The sequence below is a fragment of the Pseudorca crassidens genome, chromosome 9 (assembly GCF_039906515.1).
Source record: "Pseudorca crassidens isolate mPseCra1 chromosome 9, mPseCra1.hap1, whole genome shotgun sequence".
Taxonomy (NCBI): Eukaryota; Metazoa; Chordata; class Mammalia; order Artiodactyla; family Delphinidae; genus Pseudorca; species Pseudorca crassidens.
This window is the reverse complement of record NC_090304.1, coordinates 10,222,762-10,248,662: the sequence shown is the minus strand read 5'-3', so window position 1 is coordinate 10,248,662 and position 25,901 is coordinate 10,222,762. Positions and strand designations below refer to the sequence as shown.

The 25,901-nt window shown below is 43.6% G+C and overlaps 2 protein-coding genes across 18 annotated transcripts in view; one reads left to right on the top strand and one right to left on the bottom strand.

Annotated features, from left to right (window-relative positions):
- The window catches only part of CPSF7 (cleavage and polyadenylation specific factor 7), a 22,794-nt gene extending 10,743 nt beyond the window's left edge, over window positions 1–12,051 (bottom strand). For 5 of the 17 annotated variants that reach the window (XM_067748821.1, XM_067748822.1, XM_067748823.1 and 2 more), the window contains exons 1-5: window positions 11,918–12,049; window positions 11,192–11,300; window positions 4,488–4,706; window positions 3,543–3,646; window positions 2,769–2,941 (exon numbers count right to left, since the gene is read on the bottom strand). In XM_067748821.1, the coding sequence (XP_067604922.1) occupies window positions 2,769–2,941; window positions 3,543–3,646; window positions 4,488–4,706; window positions 11,192–11,245 (550 nt within the window). In that variant the 5' untranslated portion in view covers window positions 11,246–11,300; window positions 11,918–12,049. Of the gene's footprint in view, window positions 1–2,768; window positions 2,942–3,542; window positions 3,647–4,487; window positions 4,707–7,931; window positions 8,820–8,885; window positions 8,998–11,191; window positions 11,301–11,844 lie in introns of those variants that run through there. The other 12 variants (XM_067748815.1, XM_067748828.1, XM_067748829.1 and 9 more) reach the window with 8 other exon arrangements.
- On the top strand, window positions 12,000–25,901 carry SDHAF2 (succinate dehydrogenase complex assembly factor 2). Its single transcript, XM_067748832.1, has 4 exons — window positions 12,000–12,176; window positions 16,576–16,799; window positions 16,880–16,989; window positions 25,172–25,901. The coding sequence occupies exons 1-4, from the start codon at window positions 12,141–12,143 to the stop codon at window positions 25,300–25,302; spliced, it is 501 nt and encodes a 166-aa protein (XP_067604933.1). The 5' UTR covers window positions 12,000–12,140; the 3' UTR covers window positions 25,303–25,901.

The following is a 25,901-nucleotide window of genomic DNA, read 5'->3' as shown; positions in this document are numbered from 1 at the left end:
ACAGGTAGCTGAGAAAGAAGGTAAAATCACCTACTGTTTTTCTTTGGCCTCAGAGAGAAAGCTCAGAGGCAACCTAGTTAAGACATAAACCCAGGAAGCAAAACCACCCTAAATTCTGTATGTTAAAGAATGCTCTTTATCTAGAACTCTCAGTGCCTCACATTTAAGTTACCCTTAGCTTTGCTTTCTATTTTTAAATGCAGAAGGACCCTGATAACCCATGAGAAAATGACAGTGCTGAGGTATGTTCATCACTGGTCAGCTGGATTCAAGCTGATTCGAAATCCCATTTTCTCTGGTAGTTGTTCAGGGACTCTTTCCTTAGACTAGTAATAGTTAACCTTCTTTATCCTGTTATATACTTGAAATTTTCTCTTTGCCATGGCTCTTTGGCCAGGGAATTTGGGGGAAGGGAGGGAAGGGCAGGGGATGGATAACACTTCCTCCATCCAAGTACCCAAACTGGTAACTGGGACGGGGAAGAGCCACAGAACAGAGAGTAGAAGACTGGAGGTTAAATGAGAAAACACGGGAGACAAGCCAAGGAAAGATCTGCCCACAGAATGAGCAGATGGCACACAGCTGACACCAGGGACTCCTAGCAAAAGCCTGGTACAAAATATGCCTGAAACCTGGGAAACTCCCCCTACATTTCAATGGCCCAAACCCTCTACCCCACAGGGCAGCCTACTAGGAACATCATCGTGGAACGGTGGTATGGTGTTGTGCAAAACAGGGGCTCAAAACATGTTTGTATACAGCTGGAAACATGGCTCTGACACCGTCAAGTCATTTGGTTAAACCTGTTCCCTCTTTCCAATTTAACAGTCTACTCTAAGCCTGGTTAATGTGGAATCCAACAGAAGAATGTGATCACATGGTCTTGGGAGTCTTGGAGGTAGAAAGATGCCATTAGGAGACAAGTGTGGAGAGAAAGAAGAGTGCTCCTTAAACAAAAACTTGTTAGTAAACACTAACTCCTGATGAAAGCACAAGGTGGAATTAATCCCCTTGGCAACCACCTTGGTTCCTCTAACATAGTTTATCACCAGTGCCTACCACAGCATTCTCTTGCTTTTCATGTCTCACACACATGGCAACGTGCTATTTCCCTGAGTTCTCTCAAGCTGAAGAAAGAAGAGGTATTAGCAAGTGTAATCCTCTGAAAGTTAGCTACCTTCCCAGCTACCGTTCCCACACTAGCAAGGGTTCTTTTTGTATCTATGGCCACAAATCCCAAGAGTAGCAACCACTGTTAAGCAGACTAAGTCAACCAGCTATACTTAGTGAATTAACAGAGCCCAAGTCCATCAACATGACAGCGCAGAAAAACACCACTCAGTCAGCACCATCACTTCAGCAAAGAAAGCTAACATCAAGGAGTAAACAGCCAGGTGGTGCCAGGACTGTTAGGTGCTCAATGCAGCTGTAAAATTATACATCTTAAGAAAGCCAGAAGAGGCGTGAATCATAGAAAGACTCTGAAACACAATGGACTTTGAAAATTCAGGTTATCAAGGAAGAAAAGTATGTGCCTTCTAACCCAGAGCAATAGCTCACACCACTTCCATCTAGGCTCTCAATATAGTTATAAGAACATAGTTGTTTTTCCTATGCAAGAGTTGAGTGGCCATATTTCCACCTTCAGTCAACCTATCCAAGGTCCCAGTGGACTACCCAATCAATAAATACAAGGCACTATTTTGAGAGCAGGACCTAAGCAGTGACAGAAAGTGGGTAATGAAAACTTTGCCATACCCCGTAAAAGGAAAGTAATGGCAGTTGACTGTTTCAGGCAGGGCCTTGCAGGGTGGCTGCACCTTCTGAAGTCAGGACAATGCAAGGTTGGTCCCCAGGTTTCGCAGGTTCAGAAACTTGATTTTAACAGTTCACCCAGGGATGACTGGACCCTAGGAGATTGATTCACACTATCCAAACTCACAAGAGACTGATTCATAAACCAGAGTGACAATTTATTAATTTACAATGAGAAATATAACTGCCAAGCAGACTGGAATACTTGTGTCGGCTGGTCAGCGCATTCTCTTCCCAGTAGGAGAGCCTAGTTGGGAAACCAAATTAGTATCAGAAGGTGTCTTGGTGAGCACAGGGTCAGAATAAAGGGAATAAGGTGAGCTTAAGGCATACTATCATCAGGCTAAGGTAGCATGATGCAACTTTCTTTACTAATGGGAAACACTTGCCAAGCAAACTAAAATCGCAGGTAACAGAAAGGGTACCCAACCCCCCTGGTCAATGCTGGAGAAACACTGTTAAATTCTTACTCTCCAGCACTCCTCTTGGTCGACTCCTTACAGAACACCCTTCCAGTGTATGTTCACGACAAGATTACAGCCATCTTTATGTGTCATATTTATATTTTATGGTGGTTGCTTCTTAATAATTTATACACACGTCTTACAATTAAGCCCATTTGCTATACACTTGATTTTTTAGATAGAAACACATAATTTAGACTTGACAGGAACTTTATATGTCGCGTGTCTAGTTCAAATGGGGAAGTAGGCCCTAAGCAGTAAAGTGACCTGCCCAAGGTCACATAATGAGTTAGTGGCAAAACAGAGCCATAACCTGAACCTACCTGACTCCTAGCACATGAGGCTCATTTTTTGGCTTACCTACTGCCATGCTGTCACCCATAATCACCACCACCCTCTCTCAAACTCTTCCACATCGTAGGCCAAGCCTACACCACAGAAAACAAACCCACAAACTTCCCCCCCTTCATACAGATGGTCTCCACGTACCCCCTCTTGGGACTCGGACGCACTCACGTTTCCGAGCCTGTGCCTCAAACTGTGACAGGTTCTGGCGGGTGGCTGGCCTCACATCCACTTTTTCTCCATTAAGAACTTTTCCTGGCAGAAGTTCCAACAACTTGTGGACAGAGTTTTCAGAGGCTACCACCACCTCAGCATACCTTGAGGAAGAAAAATTAAAAACGAGTGAAATCTACTAGACAACCAAGACAGGAACACAGAAATTCTCTTCCACTTTTAGTGAAAACTGGTAAAGCCAAGGATACCTTGCTAATATTTTTTTTTAAGATTTTTTTGATGTGGACCATTTTTAAAGTCTTTATTGAATTTTTACAATATTGCTTCTGTTTCATGTTTTGGTTTTTTGGCCCTGAGGCATGTGGGATCTTAGCTCCCAGACCAGGGATCGAACCCACACCGCCTGCATTGGAAGGCGAAGTCTTAACCACTGGACTGCCAAGGAAGTCCCTTTTTTTTTTTAATCTTTCTAATATTAAACACACAAAACTACTAAAAACAAACAGGTGTCATGCTAAAATTTTCCTATTTATTTCAAATTAGAAATCAGCTTTCTTTGCCTCTCAATGGATGGATGTTCTCCTACATTGCAGCTAGGTCCCCATTCTAAGGTGGTTTGTTAAAACCAAGGCAGTAAACTGGGCCAGGGGTGGGAGGGATTAAATTACAGGGCCAAAATAACAGTACAGATATGTCATCCCAATGGCTACAAACTAAAAGGGGCTTCTCAAATCCAGACCTCACCCTTTGGACTGGCCATTTGCTCGATTCTCTGCAAATTTCAACTCCACCACATCATAGACTCCTACAGAGCGAATAACCTGGATCAGCTGCTGGTCTGTGGTCCACTGGGGCCGGCAAAATGGAAAAGGAAGAAATGTCAAGAGCTACACCCCCCTCCCCCAGAATGTCCCAAACCCTTCCCTCAAACCTAGGATTCTAGTCACAATCATGACCTCCCACAGGAAACCCAGAAGGCCATCAATATTTCAATTAGAGCACGTTTTTCCTATTGTCCTCACCCATGCAGAATTCCAAAACCACCCACCCCTGCCCCAATCCCCGTCTTTGAGACTAAGAAAATTAAAACCTATTATAACTTTGACTGCCACTTGGGCTGGCTCGTCATCAGCTCAAACGGTGATTACTAGCAGCTTTTAGTTATAGATCTGATAGGCTAGAGTTGATCACTGACAGCAACTTTCCCCTCAGTATATACATTTCTTAATTTGAAAACACCACCTCCCAGCACCAGCCCCCAAACATGTCACACAATAACTTTTGCAGAACAACAATCACCACCTACCCCGAGCGTACTACAGCTATCAAGGTCTTTGCTCCCTCTCACCCATCATTATCATAGGACCATCTAATGACCACCAAGAGTTCAAGGTGTTCACTCTGAAATCTCATCCCACAGATGACCCTGGTAGACATAAAAGCCCCAGGGTCAGGGGCGGTAACAAGATGGCAGAAAAAGCAACTACCCACTTAATCATTGCTTTCTTCGGCACCAGTACGTCCTCAGGATAGTTCTCTTTCAGAGATCAATCCAACCTGATCCCAGGAAAAAGAAATCCAACCCCATCAGAGCACAAAACAGTGCAACAGTGGTTTCTGAAAATGCCATCACCTCCCAGTGCTCTCCCTCCAGCCCACCCACAAGCCTTTTTGGTTACCCATGCTCACCCAGGAGAAACTGCCCACATAGACAGCAGCTCGCCTATTACGCAGGCCACTGTAGGTGTAGAGAATTGCAGGGGTCTTGTTATTGGGCTTGGGAGATGGCTCCTGGCGAACAGGAGGTGGCGGCTCAGTGCTGCTGCTTCTGTCATCTGAGGGCTGTGAGGTGGCTGTCAACACGTCATCGTACAGGTCAATCTGATCTGTATTGTTGAACTCTGGGTCCTAAGAGACGAGGGGTTGGCAAAGGTGGGTTTGAAAACCTTTCGTTTTGTCCATTCTATTTTACTCTAATTTACTTACAATCCACGGTCAAATATTTTATAAAACATACAAAACTTCCTTGTCCTACTCTAGGAAACTAGGAAGAAAAACTTCCCCATGTAAAACAATTTTAACACTTAATTATACTTATGTATGTAGGTGTTTCTCCTAAGACCCTGTTAGCAGTCTATAGTGTTTCTAGCTTTAATCAACTGTGAGACTCAAAAGGTATATGACGATTAAACAAGCAAACTAAGAATGCACAGAGATGCATCTGCTACTGCTATCAATGTGGCCTGCTTCTCAAGACCACATCTAAGATACACTAATGAAAATTTGTTTTCAACATCTTATGCTATTTCCAAAATCAAGAGTTACACAAAACTTACTCTTCTACTTAATAAGAAATAGAGTAGGGCTTCCCTGGTGGCAAGCCCGTGCGCCACAACTACTGAGCCTGTGCTCTAGAGCCTTTGAGCCACAACTACTGAAGCCTGCTCGCCTAGAGCCCGTGCTCCGCAACAAGAGAAACCACCGCAATGAGAAGCCCGCGCACCGCAACGAAGAGTAGCCTCTGCTCCTGCAACAAGAGAAAGCCCATGTGCAGAAACAAAGACCCAATGCAGCCAAAAATGGAAGGGAGGGAGGGAGGGAGGGAGGAAGAACGGAAGGAAGGAAGGAAGGAAAGAAAGGGAGTATATTTATTTAGAAATGTAAATCGGGGGAAAAGCATGTTAAAGTGGGAACCAAAACACAAAAAAGAATGGGAGTTATTGGTTTAAACTCTTTGACTTACACAAATGATTTAGAGAAGCTCTAAAACTCATAGTACATAATCCCATCTTTCCATTAACCATCAAAGAAATATAAAAAATAAAAGGGAAGTGAATAATGGGGGGATTTTCCATTATAAGTTCTATTTCTCAAATGACATGCAGATCCAATACATTACCATGACATTTATGAGGCATCTTTGAGCAATACCAGAGATGTCCAATGATACACAAAAACAGTTAAGTTCTCTAAAATATAAAGGTCAGGGGCTTCCCTGGTGGCGCAGTGGTTGAGAGTCTGCCTGCCAATGCAGGGGACACGGGTTCGAGCCCTGGTCTGGGAAGATCCCACATGCCGCAGAGCGGCTGGGCCCGTGAGCCATGGCCGCTGAGCCTGTGCGTCCGGAGCCTGTGCTCTGCAACGAGAGGCCGCGACAGTGAGAGGCCCATGCACCGCGATGAAGAGTGGCCCCCGCTTGCCGCAACTAGAGAAAGCCCTTGCACAGAAACAAAGACCCAATACAGCCAAAAATAAATAAATAAAAATTAAAAAAAAAAAAATATATATATATATATATAAAGGTCAGGAAACAGGACAAGCACCGATATCATAAGCTGTGTTATAGTAAGCTTTCAAATATGAACGTGAATTCTGCAAGATAGGCAAAATATACTTTTTGCCTATGTGATATATTACTGTTATGGACTGAATGTTTGATTCCCCCCTACATACACTGAAACCCTACTCCCCAATGTGATGGTATTAGGAGGTAGGGCCTTCAGGAGGTAATTAAGATGAGATGAGGTCTTGAGGGTAGAGCCCATGAAAGGGATTAGTGCCCTTATAAGAATCAAGAGAGCTTGCTTGCTCTGCTATGCTCTGCATGATGTGAGGATACAAGTTGGCAGTCTGCAACTGAGAGAGGCTGATCACCAGAACATGAACCTGATCTCAGTTTTCCAGCCTCTAGAACTGTGAGAAATACATTTGTTTATAAGCCACCCAGTCTTTGCTATTTTGTTACAGCAGCCCAAGCTAACACTTATATAAAAATTCCTAAAATCAAAAGAACTACTACTAAGGGACCTTAATGTTTCAGATTTTGCAATGTCATTATCTCAGAGAGGATCTTTTTATTTTAAGGATCAGACAAGTATATTTTCAGGTAACATTCTAAAACATCCAAACAGTGCTAAAGAGGATACTGCCAAAATGAGAGTACAGGGAGACGTTCGGAGTGTCTTAGGGAAACTATAGCTCATTCATGTCATTGCTGTCTTTTAAAAACAGGAATAAAGAAAGAGCCTATACTAAGGGAATAAAAGAACCTGTATCAAGTAACTTGTTTAATTGCCTGAAGGAGAATCATTTCCCCTAATGCAACTCAGGACAGGAAGCTCCAGTAACTTTCTCCCTTCAATACCATCACAAGAACTGCCGATCCTGAACTTCGACTAGAGAAGAGACTAACTACAAAATGCATTCTTAGACCTACATACCATTAGCAACTTCTGGAAACAATCTTTTAGTTTCTCAGTTTATCTGAAGAACATGCACACCATGATACTACTATTGGATTGTTCTGGTATTGAGGGGGAAAGGATTCTACTTCCTGAGGCATGTAAATAGCTTCAAGTATTACAAACACTCTTAACAAGCCCCATAGGAGAGGAGTTTGAAGCTTGTAAAAATCTCGCAAAGAGAATGGCAAAAGGGAGTAAACTTTTTAGGGGCAACTTAAAAGCAAGAGAAGGAATCAGTGAGGCAAATAAGCACAGGAAAACTATTTTAGGTAGTCAAACCTATAAATAAGGACCTTGCATAAAAAAGGATGCGTATGTGAAGAACGGGGAGAAGCTAACATTGGAGAGCACAGGGTGGATAATAAATTAAAAAGGTGAAGAAAGCTACGGCTAATAACTCAACATTTTATGTGTAAAATATTTCACAGCCTTACATCTCAAACAATCCTAACTCTAGACAAACCACTTATTTTTTTTGTTTGTTTGTTTTTTGCGGTAAGCAGGCCTCTCACTGCTGTGGCCTCTCCCATTGCGGAGCACAGGCTCCGGACGCGCAGGCTCAGCGGCCATGGCTCACGGGCCCAGCCGCTTCGCGGCATGTGGGAATCTTCCCGGACCAGGGCACGAACCCGTGTCCCCTGCATCAGCGGACTCTCAACCACTGCGCCACCAGGGAAGCCCCAAACCACTTATTTATTTATTCATGTACTAGGTATGATTTGCCCTTGTGGTTCAAGGTAGAGAAAGGACTTAGAAACCACTCAATCTTCTCCAATGCTCTAATCCTCAGACAACACTACTTCACACTTCAAACCAGGGTGCCTTTTTTTTTTTTTTTAAATAAATCAAGGATTGTGAAATGGAACTTAAAGGGAATAAGGAAACACACCATCTTGGATGGTCAGTGGAACCAAACTGCAATTCCTTCCATGTAGTATCTGTGATTCAGAGATGTGTCTAAAAGTTGTAATACAAAAATTATTGCTGATAATTGGGTAGAGGACATGCAGACTCAGGCAGCTCAGACATCAAACATATCACCAGGAAATCCCCCATACTGTAAGCCTCGGCACACAATCTACTCTTTCAGGGTTCCTTAGAGAATATGACAGACTCAATCCTGGAAGACCCTGGTGGATGGATTACCTTACCACTTTAAGAAACACAAAAGGATTCAATGAACGCAAAATTGTCACAAGATTCAAATGGTCTCTCTGTGCCACAGAGCCTCAGTTCAAAGAAGTTTGTGGGAACTTTTCTGATGCACAGGCAGACCTGTTGAGGATTCTGTTGAAGATTTATTGAAGAAACAATGTATCAAGTTGTGTTTGGATTTAAATCTGCTAGCAACATCAGTTCACTTTACTCTTCAGTTGCTAAGACAGAAAAACAGATAGGGCCTGAGGTCTTTCAGATTACCAAATGAGCTGGTGTTTTATGCAGGTAAAGAAAAATCTAATTCTACAAATTAAGTGAAAAATACAATGTTTTACAGGCATTGATGTGGAGGGATTCATTTCAGGGAGATTAAAAAAGAAGTATGTATTTAATACTGAATTAATACCAGGGACAATTTTGCATTTAACAGCATAGGAATAACTGTGGTTGTCTCATGAAGCCTCTTGGTTTACAAAAGAGAACTTGCATGATTATGAATTTAAATGAGAACTTCCCCACCTGTCTGCTCAATGTTCCTACCTGCCAGCCCTTTTCCTGATGTCTAAGGGGAATAATAAAGCTTAGGATTTATTTTTCTCAAAGCAACCCATTTGATATAATTTTCTTTTAACTGTAACCAAAGCTCAGTTTTTGGCTTTATAATTACTATTTCCACAGTTCTCACCTCACACTCTCCTTCCATCACTGTCCACTGCTCTCAACCACCAGGAATAGAACCTCTTTTGAGTAGAAGAAATCCATTTTTTCCTTTTATCTCACTACTTCTAACACAGTGCCTAGCAAACAGAAGTAGCTCAATAAATACTTGTTGATAAAAATGAGAAAAACTAAGCATATTGTGTAAAGTACCTATCTTTGCATAAGGAACAGAACAGAGACAAAACACTCAGCAGGATGGCAGCTCTCAGTCTCTTTTCTAGTTGTTCTCCCCAGCCTAAGAGAGCAGCTGTGAACCCTAAGATTCCAACTGTAAAAGGAGTGAAGTAGCTCTGCAAAAGAAGCTTTTGTAGCACATGTTTTAAGAGATCCAGGAGTCAGCACGATAGGGTTCCATCTAGGAACAGTGCTTATTTTCCCTGGGGAGCAAAGTACACATGACAAGGTTCTTGTGCACGGGTAAGCTTGGGGTGAATCAATAACATTCTTATAACCTTCTAAAACACAATGTGTACTTGCTGCCTTCAGTCTAAGCTTGCTTCTAACAATCCTAGCCAAACAGAGCTTTTACCACTTCTTTAGTGCCTCCAGAACATACTAAAACCAGCTTTGCTAAAAATTAACTTACTTGTGGGGAAAAAAGCACCCTTCCCCTGACCTTCCCCCAGCCATAAGACATTCAAAATCTATACTTTTTTCAACTTACTAAGTATCAAATACTGTCCATTTGATATAAATGTCTACTTGATTTCACACACCATCTTTGGCCTATCTTAGACCCATAAAAAAGTCCTGTTTAACTAAAGAGACCAGAGAACAAATTGTTGAGGCCAATGACTTCTACCTTGACAAAGCAGTGACCACTGGATGAGGCCTATGTCTTGTCTATGACCTACAAGCTGCATTGCTTAAGAAATTATGGAATCTCATTTCTCAGACCAAATGTTCCTGTGGTCAAGGACCCTGTTCTACCCATTTCCCAAAGTGAATCAGCAGCACTGTTACCAACCCACAGATAAGGAAATTAGGGGAAAAGAAGTTTTTAAAATGAATAATTGAAAACAACTAAGGGAGCCTTGTTTTCTTGCTATCTAGTACTAAAAAAACAGTAAAAAGTAGTAAGTCTGATTCAAAGTAATATGAAAAACTCAGGAAAACAATGGTTTGTAACTAAATATTCTAAACCTTTTTTCTCATCCAGAAATAATTATGACTTGTTTGAAATTTAAAGAAAAATCTTCATGTATTTAAGTTAATCAACAGCCACATGTACATGACTTCAGTTTGCCTGAGAAGACATGGGAAAATGACTAACTTATGTCAAGTGAAAGAAATGGCATATATCAACCTCTTCTGTTGCTTCATATCAAAGCCAGGGTCCAATCAGAGCACTTTCCTTCCCTAGCCTGTTTTTTTATCCTCTTTCCAGGTCCTTACATGTAGCCATTAAAAGATGCCAACAGGAAGAACCAGCTTACTGAAGTAGAACAGTGCTGAAAATAATCCAGGCAAGATATTAGTAAGTTTTAAATAGAGATTTTGGGACACTCTTGAGATTTGACCTCAAGAACTCAGAACTGAACTGTATGTGAAATTATTGTTTCAAAGGAGATTACTGTATCGTATTTCTTGACATATCATATAGAGACCAACAAATCCAACTTAGAGCATGTGGCTGAGTCTGTATCTGCTTCGTAACTGGTTTGTCCAACACCTTTACCTCCCCCCACCAAACAAGGAGATCCATCAATAAAATTTACTTCTCAAGCCTGGAGTCAAGCTCCTTCTGAAAGGAAGGAAGACAGAAAACAACTGGAATGCAGCTGAAATTAAACGTTAAAGCTATCTTTTATACCGTGCCTCTCACTGCCCTATGGGGGAGGAGACTGCATTTCTCCAGGGGCAGTTTGAGAGAATCTCAAAGGAACAGGTACCAACATCATCCTCATGAATACTATAGCAAACCTAATTCTGATTTTTAATTTTGGTTAGTCTTCGAAGAGACTGACATCCAACTTTGGCTTCCTGGGGGAGCAAGTTCCACAGGTTGATTCATCACTCTATTAAACCTCATTTTTATTTATTCTTAAATCAAAGCTTTTAAAATCAAGCCTGGAGGCTTAAGTTAACATAAAGCAGAACGGTCAGAAATCTTGGAAGTCTGTGCTAGAGGGAAAATTTTAGATCTGACAGAGGGGTGTTTAGGCCTATAAAATCTTCATGGACTGACACAGCCTGGAACCACTGCAAGTTTGGTGCAAGTGATTCCTCAGCTGGTACAGGAAAATACCAATGTTCCCGATGACCGCTCACCTGATTGAACTCCTCGTCAGCATATATATCAATCAAGTCCACTCCTTCTGACATGGCTCCGGAAGGAAGATCTCGAGCCCGGAAAATGGACAAGGTAAGAAAGATGCCACTGCAGTATCCAGAAAGAAACAGAGTTAGAGGCATAAGGGTCCCAGGGTGGGATGAGGGCATTGGTTGCCAACCTCCCGTCTCCAGAGACGCAGCATCCCGGCAGCCCAAGCTCTGCCCCACCCGCTCCGCCCCGCCCCCGGCCTCGCGCCGCCCCTCGCTCTCCCAGGCCACCGGGGCTCGCGGGGCTCGCTGCCCATCACCCTCGGGCCCGACCGGAGCTGCGCCGCAGCTGCCTGGGCGCGACGAGGAAGTGCAGGCCTCTGCTCCTAGGGGCCCTCGGATGGCGCTGCGAAGAACGATCGCGGCGAAGCCCGCAGCTACAGCCCGCCGCACCTGCCGAGGCCCCAAGCGGCCCCGGCTAGAGTCCCTGCGGGTCTCGGATCTCCAACCCCCTCCGCTCCCCACGCAGGCCTAGTCCTCGCCCCCAGCTAGGCCCGCCGCGCTCCCTCCCCACAGACCCGGCCCGACGCCCTCGGCCCCCTCCCTCAAAGGCCCGCGCCTCCCGCCGCCCGCCAACTCCGGGTACCCCAAACTCAACCGACCCCCTCCCCGCCTCAGCGCCGTCCCCGAGCCCTCTTCCGGCCCAGCCGGCCCCCGGCCGCGCGCCCCCGTTACCGGGAATATGGCGGCGGCGGCGGCGAGTCCGGACTAGGCCCGAAGCGCGCGAACCGCTCTCTGCCCCAGGTCCCCCGCCGCCGGCGTCACACGCACAGCCACTTCCGCCATACGCGAGGACGCATCTTCCGGCTCAGGTCCTCAGAGCTGCTGTCTGCGGGACTGGTGCCCGGAAGTTCCCGGAAGTGGCCGGGCCTCTGACTTCTGATGCGGGTCGGGTAAAATGGCGGTGGCAGCTGTGTTCCCGGCCCTTCCGCGGGTGAGGAGAGTGGGGGTTATAGGGTCCTAAGCAGGCCGCAGTGAGAACTGTATCTCGTCTTCCTCTGAAGTGGAGGCCGAGAGAAGCGTCCAACTGCCTGATAGCCCAGGGCAAGGGCAGACCCAAGGAGAGGTCGATCTTGCAACGTAGGGAGATTCAGGTTACATTCACCCTTGCCTGAGCCCACTGTGTGTCTGTTTCGTAATATCGTTGAACCGTCAGTCTTCGTGGGAGACCCAATTCAGATTTCACCTATTTCCCAGGTGGAGCTGGCCCGACAGACTCTGGGCGCCCCTTCTCTCTTTTTTTAAGTCTCTCTGTTCTTCTTAAGTCTTTAGTATCTGTCATGGTTTCACATAGTTTCATAAGATCGTTTTTCTTTTTGAATATAGACTGTTAACACTGTAAACTTCTCTCTTAGAACCGCTTTTGCTCAGTCTCATAGCTTTGTGATGTGTTTTTGTCTGCAGATATTTTCTGATTCCCTTTTGATTTCTCTTTTTACCCAGTGGTGGTTCAAGAGTGAGAGTGTGTTGTTTAATTTTCACTTATTTGTGAATTTTCCAGTTTTCCTTCTGCTGTCGATTTCTAGTTTCATTCTGTTGTGTTCAGAAAAGATGCTTTGTATGATTTCAATCTTTTTTGTTAAGACTTGTTTCGAAACCTAACATGCTGTCTATCCTGGAGAATGTCCTCAGTGTGCTTGAGAAGAATGTGTATTCTGCTGCTGTTTAGGGGAATGTTCTGTATATGTATGTTTGGCCCTTACAGCGTTGTTCATGTCCTCTACTTCCTTATTGATCTTCTGTCTGGATGTTCGATTTATTATTGAAAATGGCTTTTGAAATCTGCAAATATTATTGTGTTACTATTTCTCCCTTCAGTTCTGTCAATATTTGCGTCATATATTTGGATGCTCTGATATTGGTTGCATGTGTAATTGTTGTATCCTCGTCGTGAATTGACCCTTTTATCATTATATTACGTCCTTTTAAAATCTCTTTTGACAGTTTTGACTTAAAGTTTATTTTGTCTGATATAAGTAGGGCCATCTCTGCTCTCTTTTGGTTACCTTTTGCATGGAATATATTTCAGACTTTCACTTTGAGCCTACATGTTCCCTTACATCTAAAATGAGTTTTTGTAAGGCATGTAGTTGGATCTTGTGGGTTTTTAAAAATCTATTCAGCCACTGTATGTGTTTTGATTGGTGAGTTTAATCCACTTACATTTAAAATAATTACTGACAGGGAAGGACTTACTATTGCCATTTTGTTCATTGTTTTCTCTCTGTCTTGTAGCTTTTGTGTCCCTTTTTACTCTTTTGCTGTCATCCCTTGTGTTTCATTGATTTTCTTCTATAGAGACATGCTTCAATTCCTTTCTCATTTTCTATTGTGTATAGGTGTTTTCTTTGTGATTATTGTGGGGCTTACATAAAACATTTTATCATCTATTTTAAACTGATAATAATTTCAATCTCATACAAAAGCTGCTCTTTTACTCCTCCCACCTTATGTTATTGATGTCACACTACATATTTTTGTTGTGTATCCATTAGCGTATTTTATAGTTTTTTGTCTTTGTCTTTTAACTTCTAAGCCAGAATTAAACCTGATTTACCCACCATCATTACAGTGTTACAGTATCCTGTGTTTGTCCTATATATACATTTACCAGTGAGCTTTATGCTTTCAAATGCTTTTGTGTTACTGTCTAGTGTCCTTTGTCTCCTTTGGGTTTCTTCAATTTGGATGTCCATTTCTTTCCCCAAATTGGGGAAGTTTTTGACCATTATTCCTTCAAATAAGCTTTCTGCCCCTTTCTCTCTTTTTTCTCCTTCTGGGATTCCCATAATATTTATATTGGTCTGCTTGATGATGTCCTATAAGTCCCTTAAGCATACTTCACTCTTTTTCATTCTTTTTCTTCCTCTGATCGGGTAGTTTCAAATAAACTGTCTTTGAGTTCACTGATTCTTCTGCTTGATCAAGTATGCTATTTAACCCCTGTAGTGAATTTTTCAATTTGGTCATTCTTCATCTCCAAAATTTTGTTTTTGTTTTTGTTTTTTTTAATATTTCTCTTCATTGATATTCTCATTTTGTTCTTGCATTGTTTTCCTCAGTTCATTGAATATCTTGATGACATTTATTTTGAGTTATTTGTCAGGTAATTCGTATACCTCTGTTTCCAGGGTTGGTTTCTGGAAGTTTGTTTTATTTCTTTGATTAGGCCTTGTTTTGCCATTTCTTCATGCACCTTGCAACTTTGTGCTTAGATCCATGCATTTGAAAAAACAACCACCTCTCCTAGTCTCTTTGGACTGACTTTGTACAAGGAAAGACCTTTGCCAGTCGGTCCAGGTAGAGAATCTGGGGGCCTATCAAACCTTTTGTGTAGAAATGTCTTCTCTAGATTTGTGCACGTAGATTCCCAACTAGAGGGATTTGCTGGCTTCTTTTTTCACGAGCTCATAATCTCTTGCTCCCTCTGGTGTCTCTTTATGGTACTACAGGTTCTCTGGAGCTGCCGCAAGCCTCCCAGCTCTCCTCAGCAGCCCCCAGGCTTCAGAGTATCCCAGGTCCCATGAGCGCTGCAGGTTGGCCAAGACGGAAACCAGTCCCTTGTGCAGCTCCTTGAAAAGCAGGAGTTTTGGATGCATGCTCCTCCTTTCTTTCCATTGGCCTCTGTCGGCTGTACCATAGGTCCTCAGAAGCAGCAGCAAGCCGGCCAGCTCTCTTTGGTTTTCAGAGGACCCCAAATATCTAGAGTATGCTGGGTCCTGTCAGTGCTCTGAGACAGGCAAGACAGAAGCCATTCTCGCAGGCAGCTCCCCGAAAAGCTGGAACGTAGGACACACATTCTACCTCTTCCTCCCCAGGTAGGAGTCAGGAATTGGGGGTTTTCTTCTGCTTGTTTTGTGCTAAGCCACAGGTAGGGACGATGGCGAGTGAGTGTATGCTAGTCCAAACCCTCACCTATTTCTCAGCAGCCCCCAACCTGGCATCTTTTCCGTCACACTTAGATTCAGACAAGACAGACACTAGTCGATCGGGCATCCCCCTGAAAGGCTGCATGTTGGGTGTATGTTTCAGTCTTTTCTTTCCCTCCCAGGGAGAAGCCAGGAGCTGAGAATTTTCTCCAGTTGCACTGGGCTAAGCCAGGGCATAGGGGAGGGACTATGTTGAATGAGTACCATGAATTTTTCTTCCAGCTGCAGTGCAGCTGGCTTTGTGCTCACCTGAGGTTCAGGAGCCTCTTAGCTGGTTTCTGGATTTCTCATAAAGGGAATTGGTCGGTGTATTGTTGGGTAGTTTGTGTCTCCGTGGGAGAAGGAGAGTGTGGGACTTCCTGTTCCACCATCTTGCTGACGTCACCACCTTCTCATTGCATCTTTTTTTATACATTTTTGTTTTTATAAATTTATTATTTTATTTTATTTATTTGGCTGTGTTGGGTCTTCGTTTCTGTGCGAGGGCTTTCTCTAGTTGTGGCAAGTGGGGGCCACTCTTCATCGTGGTGCGTGGGCCTCACTATCGCAGCCTCTCTTATTGCGGAGCACAAGCCCCAGACGTGCAGGCTCAGTACTTGTGGCTCACGGGCCCAGTTGCTCTGCGGCATGTGGGATCCTCCCAGACCAGTGCTTGAACCCGTGTCCCCTGCATTGGCAGGCAGATTCTCAACCACTGCGCCACCAGGGAAGCCCTCGTTGCATCTTGATAGTTTTTGCCCTTCTCTAGATTGGGAAACTTTGGGGAATTAGGGGCCATACCATCACCGTATGCTCAGATTTTAACACAGGCAGGTGATTAGAATGCAAACCATATTGTAAGAATTTTAAGGGAATGCAAAGGAAAGAGAAAATATTTCTGCTGGAGAGGTTCTGGAAAGACACTGGTTAAGAACATGTTTGCAGTCACGGGTGGTTCCAGTCTTCACAGTAGTTACTGTTTGGGTGAACTTGGTAAGTCATTCAGCCTCTCCGAGCCTCAGCTTCCTAAGCTGTAAAGCGGGGACAGTATCAGCATAACTTCTTTTTTTTTTTATTGAGGTATAGTTGATTTACAGTATTTTATAAGTTTCAGGGGTACAACGTAGTAGTTCACAATTTTTAAAGATTAAACTCCATTTATAGTTATTATAAAATCAGCATAACTTCTTAAGGACTGAAGGAGATCAAATGCATTTTGCACCTAGTAAGTGTTGAGTGAATGACAAAGATGGTCGTCCTTGTTAAAAAGATGTTTGTGGGGACTTCCCTGGTGGTCTGGTGGTTAAGATTCTGCACTTCCACTGCAGGGGGCGCAGGTTCGATCCCTGGTCGGGGAACTAAGATCCCGCAGGTCGAGGCCAAAAAAAAAAAAAACCTGTGATATTTGTGACTTACTTGTTTCAGGTGCTTGCTCTGTCAAGACGCCACCTAGTGTCTCCTTCACTCAGAGTGACATCATTCAGACGCTGCTACAGAGGTGACAGCCCGACAGATTCCCAGAAGGACATGATTGAAATCCCTTTGCCTCCATGGCAGGAGCGAACTGATGAATCCATAGAAACCAAAAGGGCCCGGCTGCTCTATGAGAGCAGGAAGAGGGGGATGCTGGAAAACTGCATCCTTCTCAGGTAAGGGGATAGGAGTCGGGATAGCACTTCTCTTGGACCGGAGGCAGGCTTTTCAACTTCTTTTTCTTTCTTGTTTCTAGCCTCTTCGCTAAGGCACATCTGCACCACATGACAGAGAAACAACTGAACCTCTACGATCGCCTGATTAATGAACCCAGTAATGACTGGGATATTTACTACTGGGCTACAGGTACTAGGCATGATAAGCAACATAAGGTGAAAAATAGGATGACTTGGGCTGATTTGAGTCTGGAATGGTATCCTGGGCATTTTTTTTTTTCTTTTATCATGTAGTAGACACTCAACCCAAACACTCTTCAGATTTTTTCCAAAGCGTGCAAAATTTGTTTTATGAGGTAAGGTTCTTTGCAAGCAAAAGAAACCTATTCTATCTAACTTAAGCAAAAAAGGGAATTTAGTGGAATTGTATGGGAAGCTCCATACAAAACTTATCAAAGGGAAGGTTGAAGAAAACCAGGCCCGGAATGGAGTGGAATGAGACAGCTCAGGCTGCATAGCACGAGGTCTTCAGGAGTCTCACTCTGGCACCACCTTTGTGAGGAATGAATTCTCATTGTGTATAGTTAGGGTTAGCTTTGGCTGTGAGTAAAAATACCCCAAACAATAATGGCTTAAAGAAGACAGAACTATGTTTCTCTTTCTCATAACAGAAGTTCAGAGGTAGATCTCCAGAATACACAGAGGGGTTTCAGAGTCACGAAGGCCAGATTCCTCCTGACTTGCTTTTCCTTCACCCTCCGCCTGTGTAGGGCTGCCTCATGCCCCAGCATGGCTGCTGAGGCATGTCCATATTTCAGCCAGGGAAAAAGGGTAGGAGAGTGCACCCCATTTTTTATGGATCCTTCTCAAGAAATTATACACCATAATTCCACTTATTTTCCACCTGCCACACTTTAGTCATATGGCTACACCTCGCCATAAGGAAGAAATAATGTAGCCTATTCCACGTGCCCAGCTAAATTGGGAATCCTATTATCAAGGAAAAATGGGAGAATAGATATTAGGAGACATCTCATCCATTTCTGTCACTCTGCATCTCCTGTTTTTGTGTTTCCACTCACTATGTGTACCTTAAAATAGAAGCTATTCTATAGGTTCCAAGTGTGAAGTGTGACAGTACAGGGTCTAGAGGCTTATATAACCATTAGAAAGCCCACAGAGTGGGCTTTATAGAAAGCCCTGGCCCTTTATAGAAAATATTTGTCCCTGACTTAGCATAGTGCATTTGATATTCATCCATGTTGTTGTATCAGTAGTTCATTCTTTTTTTTTGGCTGCGTTGGGTCTTCATTCCTGCGCTCAGGGTTTCTCTAGTTGTGGTGGGCGGGGGCTACTCTTTGTTGCGGTGCATGGGCTTCTTACTGCAGTGGCTTCTTCTGTCGTGGAGCACGGGCTCCAGGCATGCGTGCTTTAGTAGTTGTGGCTCGCGGGCTCAGTAATTGCGGCATGTAGGCTCTGGAGCGCAGGCTCAGTAGTTGTGGCACACGGGCTTAGTTGCTCTGCGGCATGTGGGATCTTCCTGGACCAGGGATCGAACTTGTGTTCCCTGCATTGGCAGGCGGATTCTTAACCACTGCACCACCAGGGAAGTCCCAATAGTTCATTCTTTTGTATTGAGTGGAATTGCAACGTGTGGATGTACCACAGTTCGTTTATCTGCTGACCAGTTGAAGGACATTAGGATATGTCCAGTTTTGGGCAACTATGAATAAAGCCTAAACTGTAAATCTTTGCATACAGGTTTTTGTGAATGTAGGTTTTAGTTTTTCTTGGGTAAATGCCCAGGAAAAGGGTTTCGGGGTCATATGGTAAATGTATGTTTAACATTATAGCAAACTTTATTGATGGACATTAATATTTGAATTTCGTATAATTTTCATGTGTCATGAAATATTCTTTTGAGTCTTTTCCCTCAACCGGTTAAAAATCATTCTTAGGGCTTCCCTGGTGGCGCAGTGGTTGAGAGTCCGCCTGCCGATGCGGGGGACACGGGTTCGTGCCCCGGTCCGGGAGGATCCCACATGCCGCGGAGTGGCTGGGCCCGTGGGCCATGACCACTGAGCCTGCGCGTCCGGAGCCTGTGTTCCGCAGCGGGAGAGGCCACGACAGTGAGAGGCCCGTGTACCGCAAAAAAAAAAAAAAAAAAAGAAATCATTCTAAGCTCACAGGCCATACAGAAATGGGCAGTATGCCATTGTTTGTCAACTCCTATGCCAAGTAAAAGAGGCCAGACTCAAAGACTCTACACTGTATGATTTCCATTTATATCGTATTCTGGAGAAGGCAAAACTACATAGCAGAAAACAGACCAGTGATTGCCCAGGACGGAGTGAGAGGGGAGAAGGAGATGTTCCACATCTTTACCAACACTTGGTATTGTCAGGGTTTAATTTGTTTTTGTTTTTAGCCATTCTAAGAGGCATGTAGTGATGTGTCACTATAGTTATAGTTGGCACAACCCTAATGACTAAGGATATTGGGGGTCTTCTCTTTTCTTTTCTTTTAATATTTATTTGTTTATTCGGCTGTACCGGGTCTTAGTTGCTGCATGCCGGATCTTCGATGCGGCACGCGGAATCTTTTAGTTGTGGCATGTGGGATCTAGTTCCCTGACCAGGGATCAAACCTGGGCCCCTTGCACTGGGAGCGTGGAGTCTTACCCACTGGACCAACAGGGAAGTCCCGAGGGTCTTTTCAAGTCATTTGCCATTCATACCTCTTTGGTGTTGTGTCCCTAAATCTTCCTCCTGCCTTTTTTTTTAATTGGGTTTTTTGTTTTCTGTTTCACCACCAGCATTTGATGCTATAAATTTCCAAGCACTGCTTTAGCCTTATGATACAAATTTGGGTGTGTTGTGTTTTCATTTTCATTCAACTCAAAATAGTTTCTAATTTCCCTTGTGACTTCCTCTTTGACCTGTGAGTTATTTAAAAGTATGTTTAATTTTCAAATATTTCCAGATTTTCCAGGTATTTTTCTGTTATTGACTCCGTTGTTGCCACAGAATGTGTGCTATATAATTTCAGTTCTTTTAAATTTCTTAAAATTTGTTTTATGGCCTGAAATGTGTATATCTTTTTTTTAAAAAATATATTTATTTATCTTTGGCTGTGTTGGGTCCTCGTTGCTACGCACAGGCTTTCTCTAATTGTGGCGAGTGGGGGCTACTCTTCAATGTGGTGCGCGGGCTTCTCATTGCCGTGGCTTCTCTTGTTGCGGAGCACAGGGTCTAGGCGTGTGGGCTTCAGTAGTTGTGGCACGTGGGCTCCAGTAGTTGTGGCTCATGGGCTCTAGAACGCAGGCTCAGTAGTTGTGACGCACGGGCTTAGTTGCTTCATGGCATGTGGGATCTTCCCGGACCAGGGCTCGAACCTGTGTCCCCTGCATTGGCAGGTGGATTCTCAGCCACTGCGCCACCTGGGAAGCCTGAAATGTGTATATCTTAATAAATGTTCCATGTGCATTTATTTGAACACAACATGTTGTTCTGCACTTGTTGATGAAGTTTTCTGTAAATGTCAACAAGGTCAAGTTGGCTGATACCGTTCTTCATGTCTTGTGTATTCTGGTTGATTTTGTCTGTACTCTCTATCAATTAATAAGGAGTGTTGAAATCCCCAACTATAATTGTGGATTTGTCTATTACTCCTTTCAGTTCTCACAGTTTTTGCTTCATATATTTTATAGCTCTGTGATTATGTGAAGACATATTTAGGATTGCTCGATTTTCTTGATGAATTGAGTCCTTTATCATTATATAATGTCTGTCTTTATTGCTGGTAGTTCCAAAGTGTCTGATAGTAGACACTCCAGCTTTCTTTTGATTAGTGTTTGCATGGTATATATTTGTCCACTTATATTAGTTTTCTATTGTTACGACAAACTTTAGTGACTTCAAGCAACAACCATTTATTAGCGCACAGTCCTGTAGGTCAGAAGCTGTGCCGAGACCTCACAACCTGAAATCAACGTCATCTCTTCTACATTCCTGCCCGGAAGCTCATTCAGGTTTCAGGGAGCATTCATTCCCTGAGGCGTAGGACTGAGATCCTGGTTGTCTTGCTTGCTATTAATGTCTTCCAACTTCTAGAAGCTGCTCTCAGGTTCTTGCCACATGGCCCCTCTGTCTCAGCATTGGAGATCCTCCCTCACGTGGAATCCCTCTCATGCTTCAGATCTCTCTGACGTCCCCTTCTGCCACCAGCTGGGGAAGATTCTGCTTTTAAAGAGCTCACGTGATTAGGTCAGAGCCACCTGGATAATTTTCCTGTCCTGACTGTGCCATATAACATAACCCAGTCATGGGTGTGAAGACCATCATATTCACAGTCCTGGGGATTATACAGGGCTTGTACACAGGGGAGTGGGAGATACTGAGGGCCAGCCTAGAAGGCTGCTTACCACACCATTCTCTTAATTTATCTTTGTCTTTAAGTTGAGCTTCTTATAGATAGCATATATAATCATTCTTTTTTATCCAATCTTATAGTCTTTATCTTTTCATTGGTGTGTTTTGGCCATTTACACATAATTAATTACCAGTGTGGTTGAACTAAAATCTACCATCTTTTTTTTTGTTTCCTATTTCTGCTGTCTGTTCTTTGTTCTCTTCCCCCTCTGTTACCATGGATTTTTTTTTTTGGGGTATTTAAAATTTCATTTTATCTCAGCTATTATTTTTTTTTTCTTTTCTTTTTTTTTTTGGCCGCACTGTGTGGCATGTAGGGGGATCAAACCCGTGCCCCCTGCATTGGGAGCGTGGAATCTTAACCACTGGACCACCAGGGAAGCCCCTCCACTATTGGTTTATCATTTATATCTCTCTATAATTTTTTTTAGTGATTGCCCTAGGATTTACAGTATACATCTTTAATTAATCATAGTCTACCCTGAAGAATAGTATACTAAAAAAAAAAAAAAAAGGAATAGTATACTGCCTCATGTATAATGTAAGAACTTTCAGTAGTACACTGCAATTTCTCTCTTCCATGTTTTGTGCTTTTGTTGTCACACTTTTTACTTTTACTTATGTTGTACATCTACACTACATTTCTGTTGTTTTACTTTAGACAGTTATCTTTAGAGCAATTTAAAATAAGGGAGAAAATACATTGTATTTTGTATTTTATAAATAAGTAAATTATAACACATTATATATAAATATGTATGTAACATATAACACATATTATGTATAAGGTACAGTATATCTACCTTCATTTTAATCATCTCTGGAGATCTTCATTTCTTTATGTAGATCCGTGTTTCTCTGGTATCATATTCCTTCTGCTTGAAGAACTTCATTTAATATTTCTTGTAGTGTAGGTTGGCTATTATGAATTCTCTCAGCTTTTGTTTGTCGTTTTCAGAAGGTATTTTCAGTGGATATAGAATTACAGGTTCGCAATTATTTCTTTTATTTAAAAAAATTATTTATTTTATTTACTTGGCTGTGCTGGGTCTCACTTGTGGCAGGTGGGCTCCTTAGTTGCGGCTCACCGGCTCCTTTGTTGCAGCATGCGAACTCTTAGTTGTGGCATGCATGTGGGATCTAGTTCCCTGACCAGGGATTGAACCCAAGCCCCCTGCATTGGGAGCTCGGAGTCTTAACCACTGTACCACCAGGGAAGTCCCCACAATTATTTCTTTCAGCACTTTACATGGGCACTCTTCTTTTGTGAGGCTGTTAGTACGCAGGATCGAGTCAGTCTGGTTAGGAATTGAGCTGGATTTGGATCTGTGTTTCCTACCTTATGTTATTGTTGGAAATTTTTCATCCGTTATCTCTTCATATGTTTCTTCTGCCTCATTTTCTTCCTCTTTTCCTTCTGGGATTCCAGTTACACTTGGTTTAGACTGATATTGTCCCACAGCTTTTGGATTCTGTGTTTTGTGTCTTTTACTCTTATTTTTCTTCTCATGTGTTAGTTTGAGTAATTTGTACTGGATAATATTTATTGACCTTTCTTCCACTTCACTAATTCTTTCCTTGACCATTAAATATTATGATGAGTCCATTCTGCTTGTGGGCTACTATATTTCTATTTTTATTTTTAACATTTCCATTTGACTTTCACAGTTTCCACCTCTGCTGGAGCTCCTTATCAGTTCATGCACTTTTCCTACTTTTTCCACTAGCACCTTTAACATAATAGTCATAGTTACTTTATTTAAATCCCCTGTCTAATAGTTCTAACATCCACGTCATCCCTGAGTCTGTTTCCGTTGATTGCTTTGTCCTTTCACAGTGTGTTGTTTTTCACTTTTCTTTTGTGTGGGTGTTAGACACATTTGATTAAATGTTAGACATCATGAGTGAGACAGTAGGGAGGGAAATGGTCTTTATGCTTAGAAAATGATGCTTAGCATGATGCTTAGAAACTGAGGGAAATGGTCTTTATGCTTCGAAATGGGCTTAGAAATGGGCATGATCTAAATGGGCTTAGAAATGGGCATGATGCTTAGAAACTGAGGGAAATGGTCTTTATGCTTAGAAATGGGCATGATCCTTCCGCGGAGCAGTCGGAGTGGGAATCGAGTCAGTCTAGTTAGGAGTTAAGCTTACTTTGGATTTTGTGATTGCTTTGGTTCCCTTCAGTTCACCACCAGCCCCTATTGTTACCATGTGCCTCCTCCTGTATTTCTGTGCTTCAAGGAGATCTCTCTCCATGCTGCTCTTGCCCTCTCCCAGCTGTAGATACCTATTGATTTCCACTTGGTGCTTGTTGCTTTGGGGAAGGGAGGGTATTCTCTATTATCCTGGTCCATTGGTCCCTGTGGCCATGGGTCTTGGGGGTGAGCTTTCTCAGTGATCCTGCTGGTCCCATCAGGGTAGAGGATTTTTTTCTTTTACCCTTCCACCAGCCCAAATGTGTCCTCACATGTGCCCTGTAGGAGACAGGATTCGCTGATCCACTCCCAGCCCCTTGAGGCTTTTGTTCTTCGGAGAAGGAAGGGCCAGGCTGGGCATTGTGCTTTTGTGGGTGGGCGGGCAGTATTGGCCGCTCCCCTCCTCCTGGCCTGTATCACTGAGGGAGGCTTTCTCCAGCTTCCTGCTCTGGACACAGTCTTTGTCATGCGCATACTTAGTGGGGGATTGTTGAGAAGAACCTGCACATTGGGGCAAATTCTCCTTGTGTCTGTGTCTCCCAGAGATTTTTGCACCTCTCATGCTAGCCTACTTGGCTTTCAGCAGCTGATGAACAGTTTTAGCTAAATTCTTCTTACCTGTTTGTATGTGCCCAGTGTCTCGTCTTCCTGTGCCCTCTCTCAAGTGAGCATGTGTTCATATCCATTTTCTCCTTTGAGGGGCCTCTCTTTGCTTAGATTTTATTCTCTTGGGTGCCCTGTGACTTCAGCTCTCTGATGACTTCAGAAAGTTGTGATAGTTCTACTTGATCTGACTTTTTCTTGTTGGGATGAGTATAATGTTCTTTCCAACTTTCAGCATCCTGGGGGGCGCCTAAACCTCCTTGATCTTATTCTGGTCGTCACACACAAAAAAACAGATGCCAGGCTCTGTGCCAAGTGAGGGGAAATCAAGCTTTGTTTGGGGGAATTCCCTCTCCTAGCATTGTACTTAGTCTTGCTAGGAGGGTAATTCCAAAGCATATTACCTAAGGTTTCCCAGTGGGAGGCTTCGCTTGTAATTTGAACCTTAAGTGAGCATCTCACGGTTGGAAAGAAAGATCCAGAGGTGAGCAGCATCCTGCCAGACTCTCTTCTGCTGGCCTGAGGCTGGCATCCTCATCTGTCTGCTCTCCGTGCCTTTGTTGCCTCTCCATGCAAATCTGGTTCTCCAGGGTCATGTTAATTTGGGGAGCCTCTATTAGCTTTCCAGTAAATTCTTTCATACTTAAGTTTACTAGAGTTATCAGTCGTTGTCACTTACATCCAATGATTTTTGCCTCAGGAAATATATAGGCTAGAAGGGAAAACACAGTACTCAGAAAACAACTGAAGTACCAAATGCAGAGCAAAACAGTACGGCCAAGGTTGGACAGGCCAGGGGTCAGCAGAATTGCTCATGGAAGACCAGATAGTAAATGTCATCGTCTTGCAGTCATATGGTCTCTGTGGCAACTACTCAGCTCTGCCATCGTAGCACAGAAGGAGCCACGGACAGTACGTAAACAAGTGAGAGCAGCTGTCCCAGTAAAGCTCTTTACAAATACTGGCTGCTGTAGGTTGCCACCCCACGGTACAGGCTGCCGTGTATATTCAGAGGAAGAATGGAGCTGCTCTGTGTATCCACTGTGCTTTTTGGCCAAGGCCAGAGTTTCAAGTTTCAAGATCCTTATACCTGGCAACTGACTGACCAACGTAATTCTTTTTGCCCATCCTTCTCTTGCAGAGGCAAAGCCAGCCCCAGAAATATTTGAAAACGAAGTCATGGCCCTGCTGAGAGACTTTGCTAAGAACAAAAACAGAGAGCAGCGACTGCGGGCCCCAGATCTCGAATACCTCTTTGAAAAGCCACATTGAGCTGAGGGCCACTGCCTGCCTGGCCTCGGTCTGCGGATGCTCACTGCTTATGATGGGTATTGGCCTTGATGTCCTGCTTCTCCTTAGACGCTCAGCCCACCCAGACCATTGGTCCTGCCTCCAGTGATGGACCCGCCTCTCTCCTGAGGACATGTAAATGTTCAGTGTATCTCATTCTAAGACCTTGTGGTTCCGTTCTAAGCCTCAGAGCGGTTTGTCTAAGTTACCGGTGTTCGGGCCCAACTTTTCTCTGGCTCCACAGGAGGGCACTGTAGGGAAGCGATTGTGCCAGCTTGTTGCTTCAGCCAGAAGTGAACTCAGTGCAGAGGGGCAGCCAGCTCTTCGTGCTGTGTGGAAAGCTCCCCGGGTGACCCAGGGCTTTGTTCCAGTGAAATTCCCCCTTCCAACCTGGGATGGTTCTTTCTGCCAAGGGAAGCTGATCCAGGCCCCCTGAGCGGAATCCTTCAAAGGCCCAGCAGGCAGATGAGGGCAGTGGGCAGGAATGGTGTGGGCACGCATCCTCATCCGATTTTCTCTAAAATGCTCACTTTGTAAATTGAACGATAATTGAATATTAAAGAGTATTTTAAAAAGGAAAA

Coding starts and splice junctions, on each gene's coding strand:
- SDHAF2 (XM_067748832.1), top strand. CDS start 12,141: ATGGCGGTGGCAGCTGTGTTCCCGGCCCTTCCGCGG. Junction 16,800..16,879: donor GAAAACTGCATCCTTCTCAG/GTAAGGGGATAG, acceptor TCTTGTTTCTAG/CCTCTTCGCTAAGGCACATC. Junction 16,990..25,171: donor TATTTACTACTGGGCTACAG/GTACTAGGCATG, acceptor CTTCTCTTGCAG/AGGCAAAGCCAGCCCCAGAA.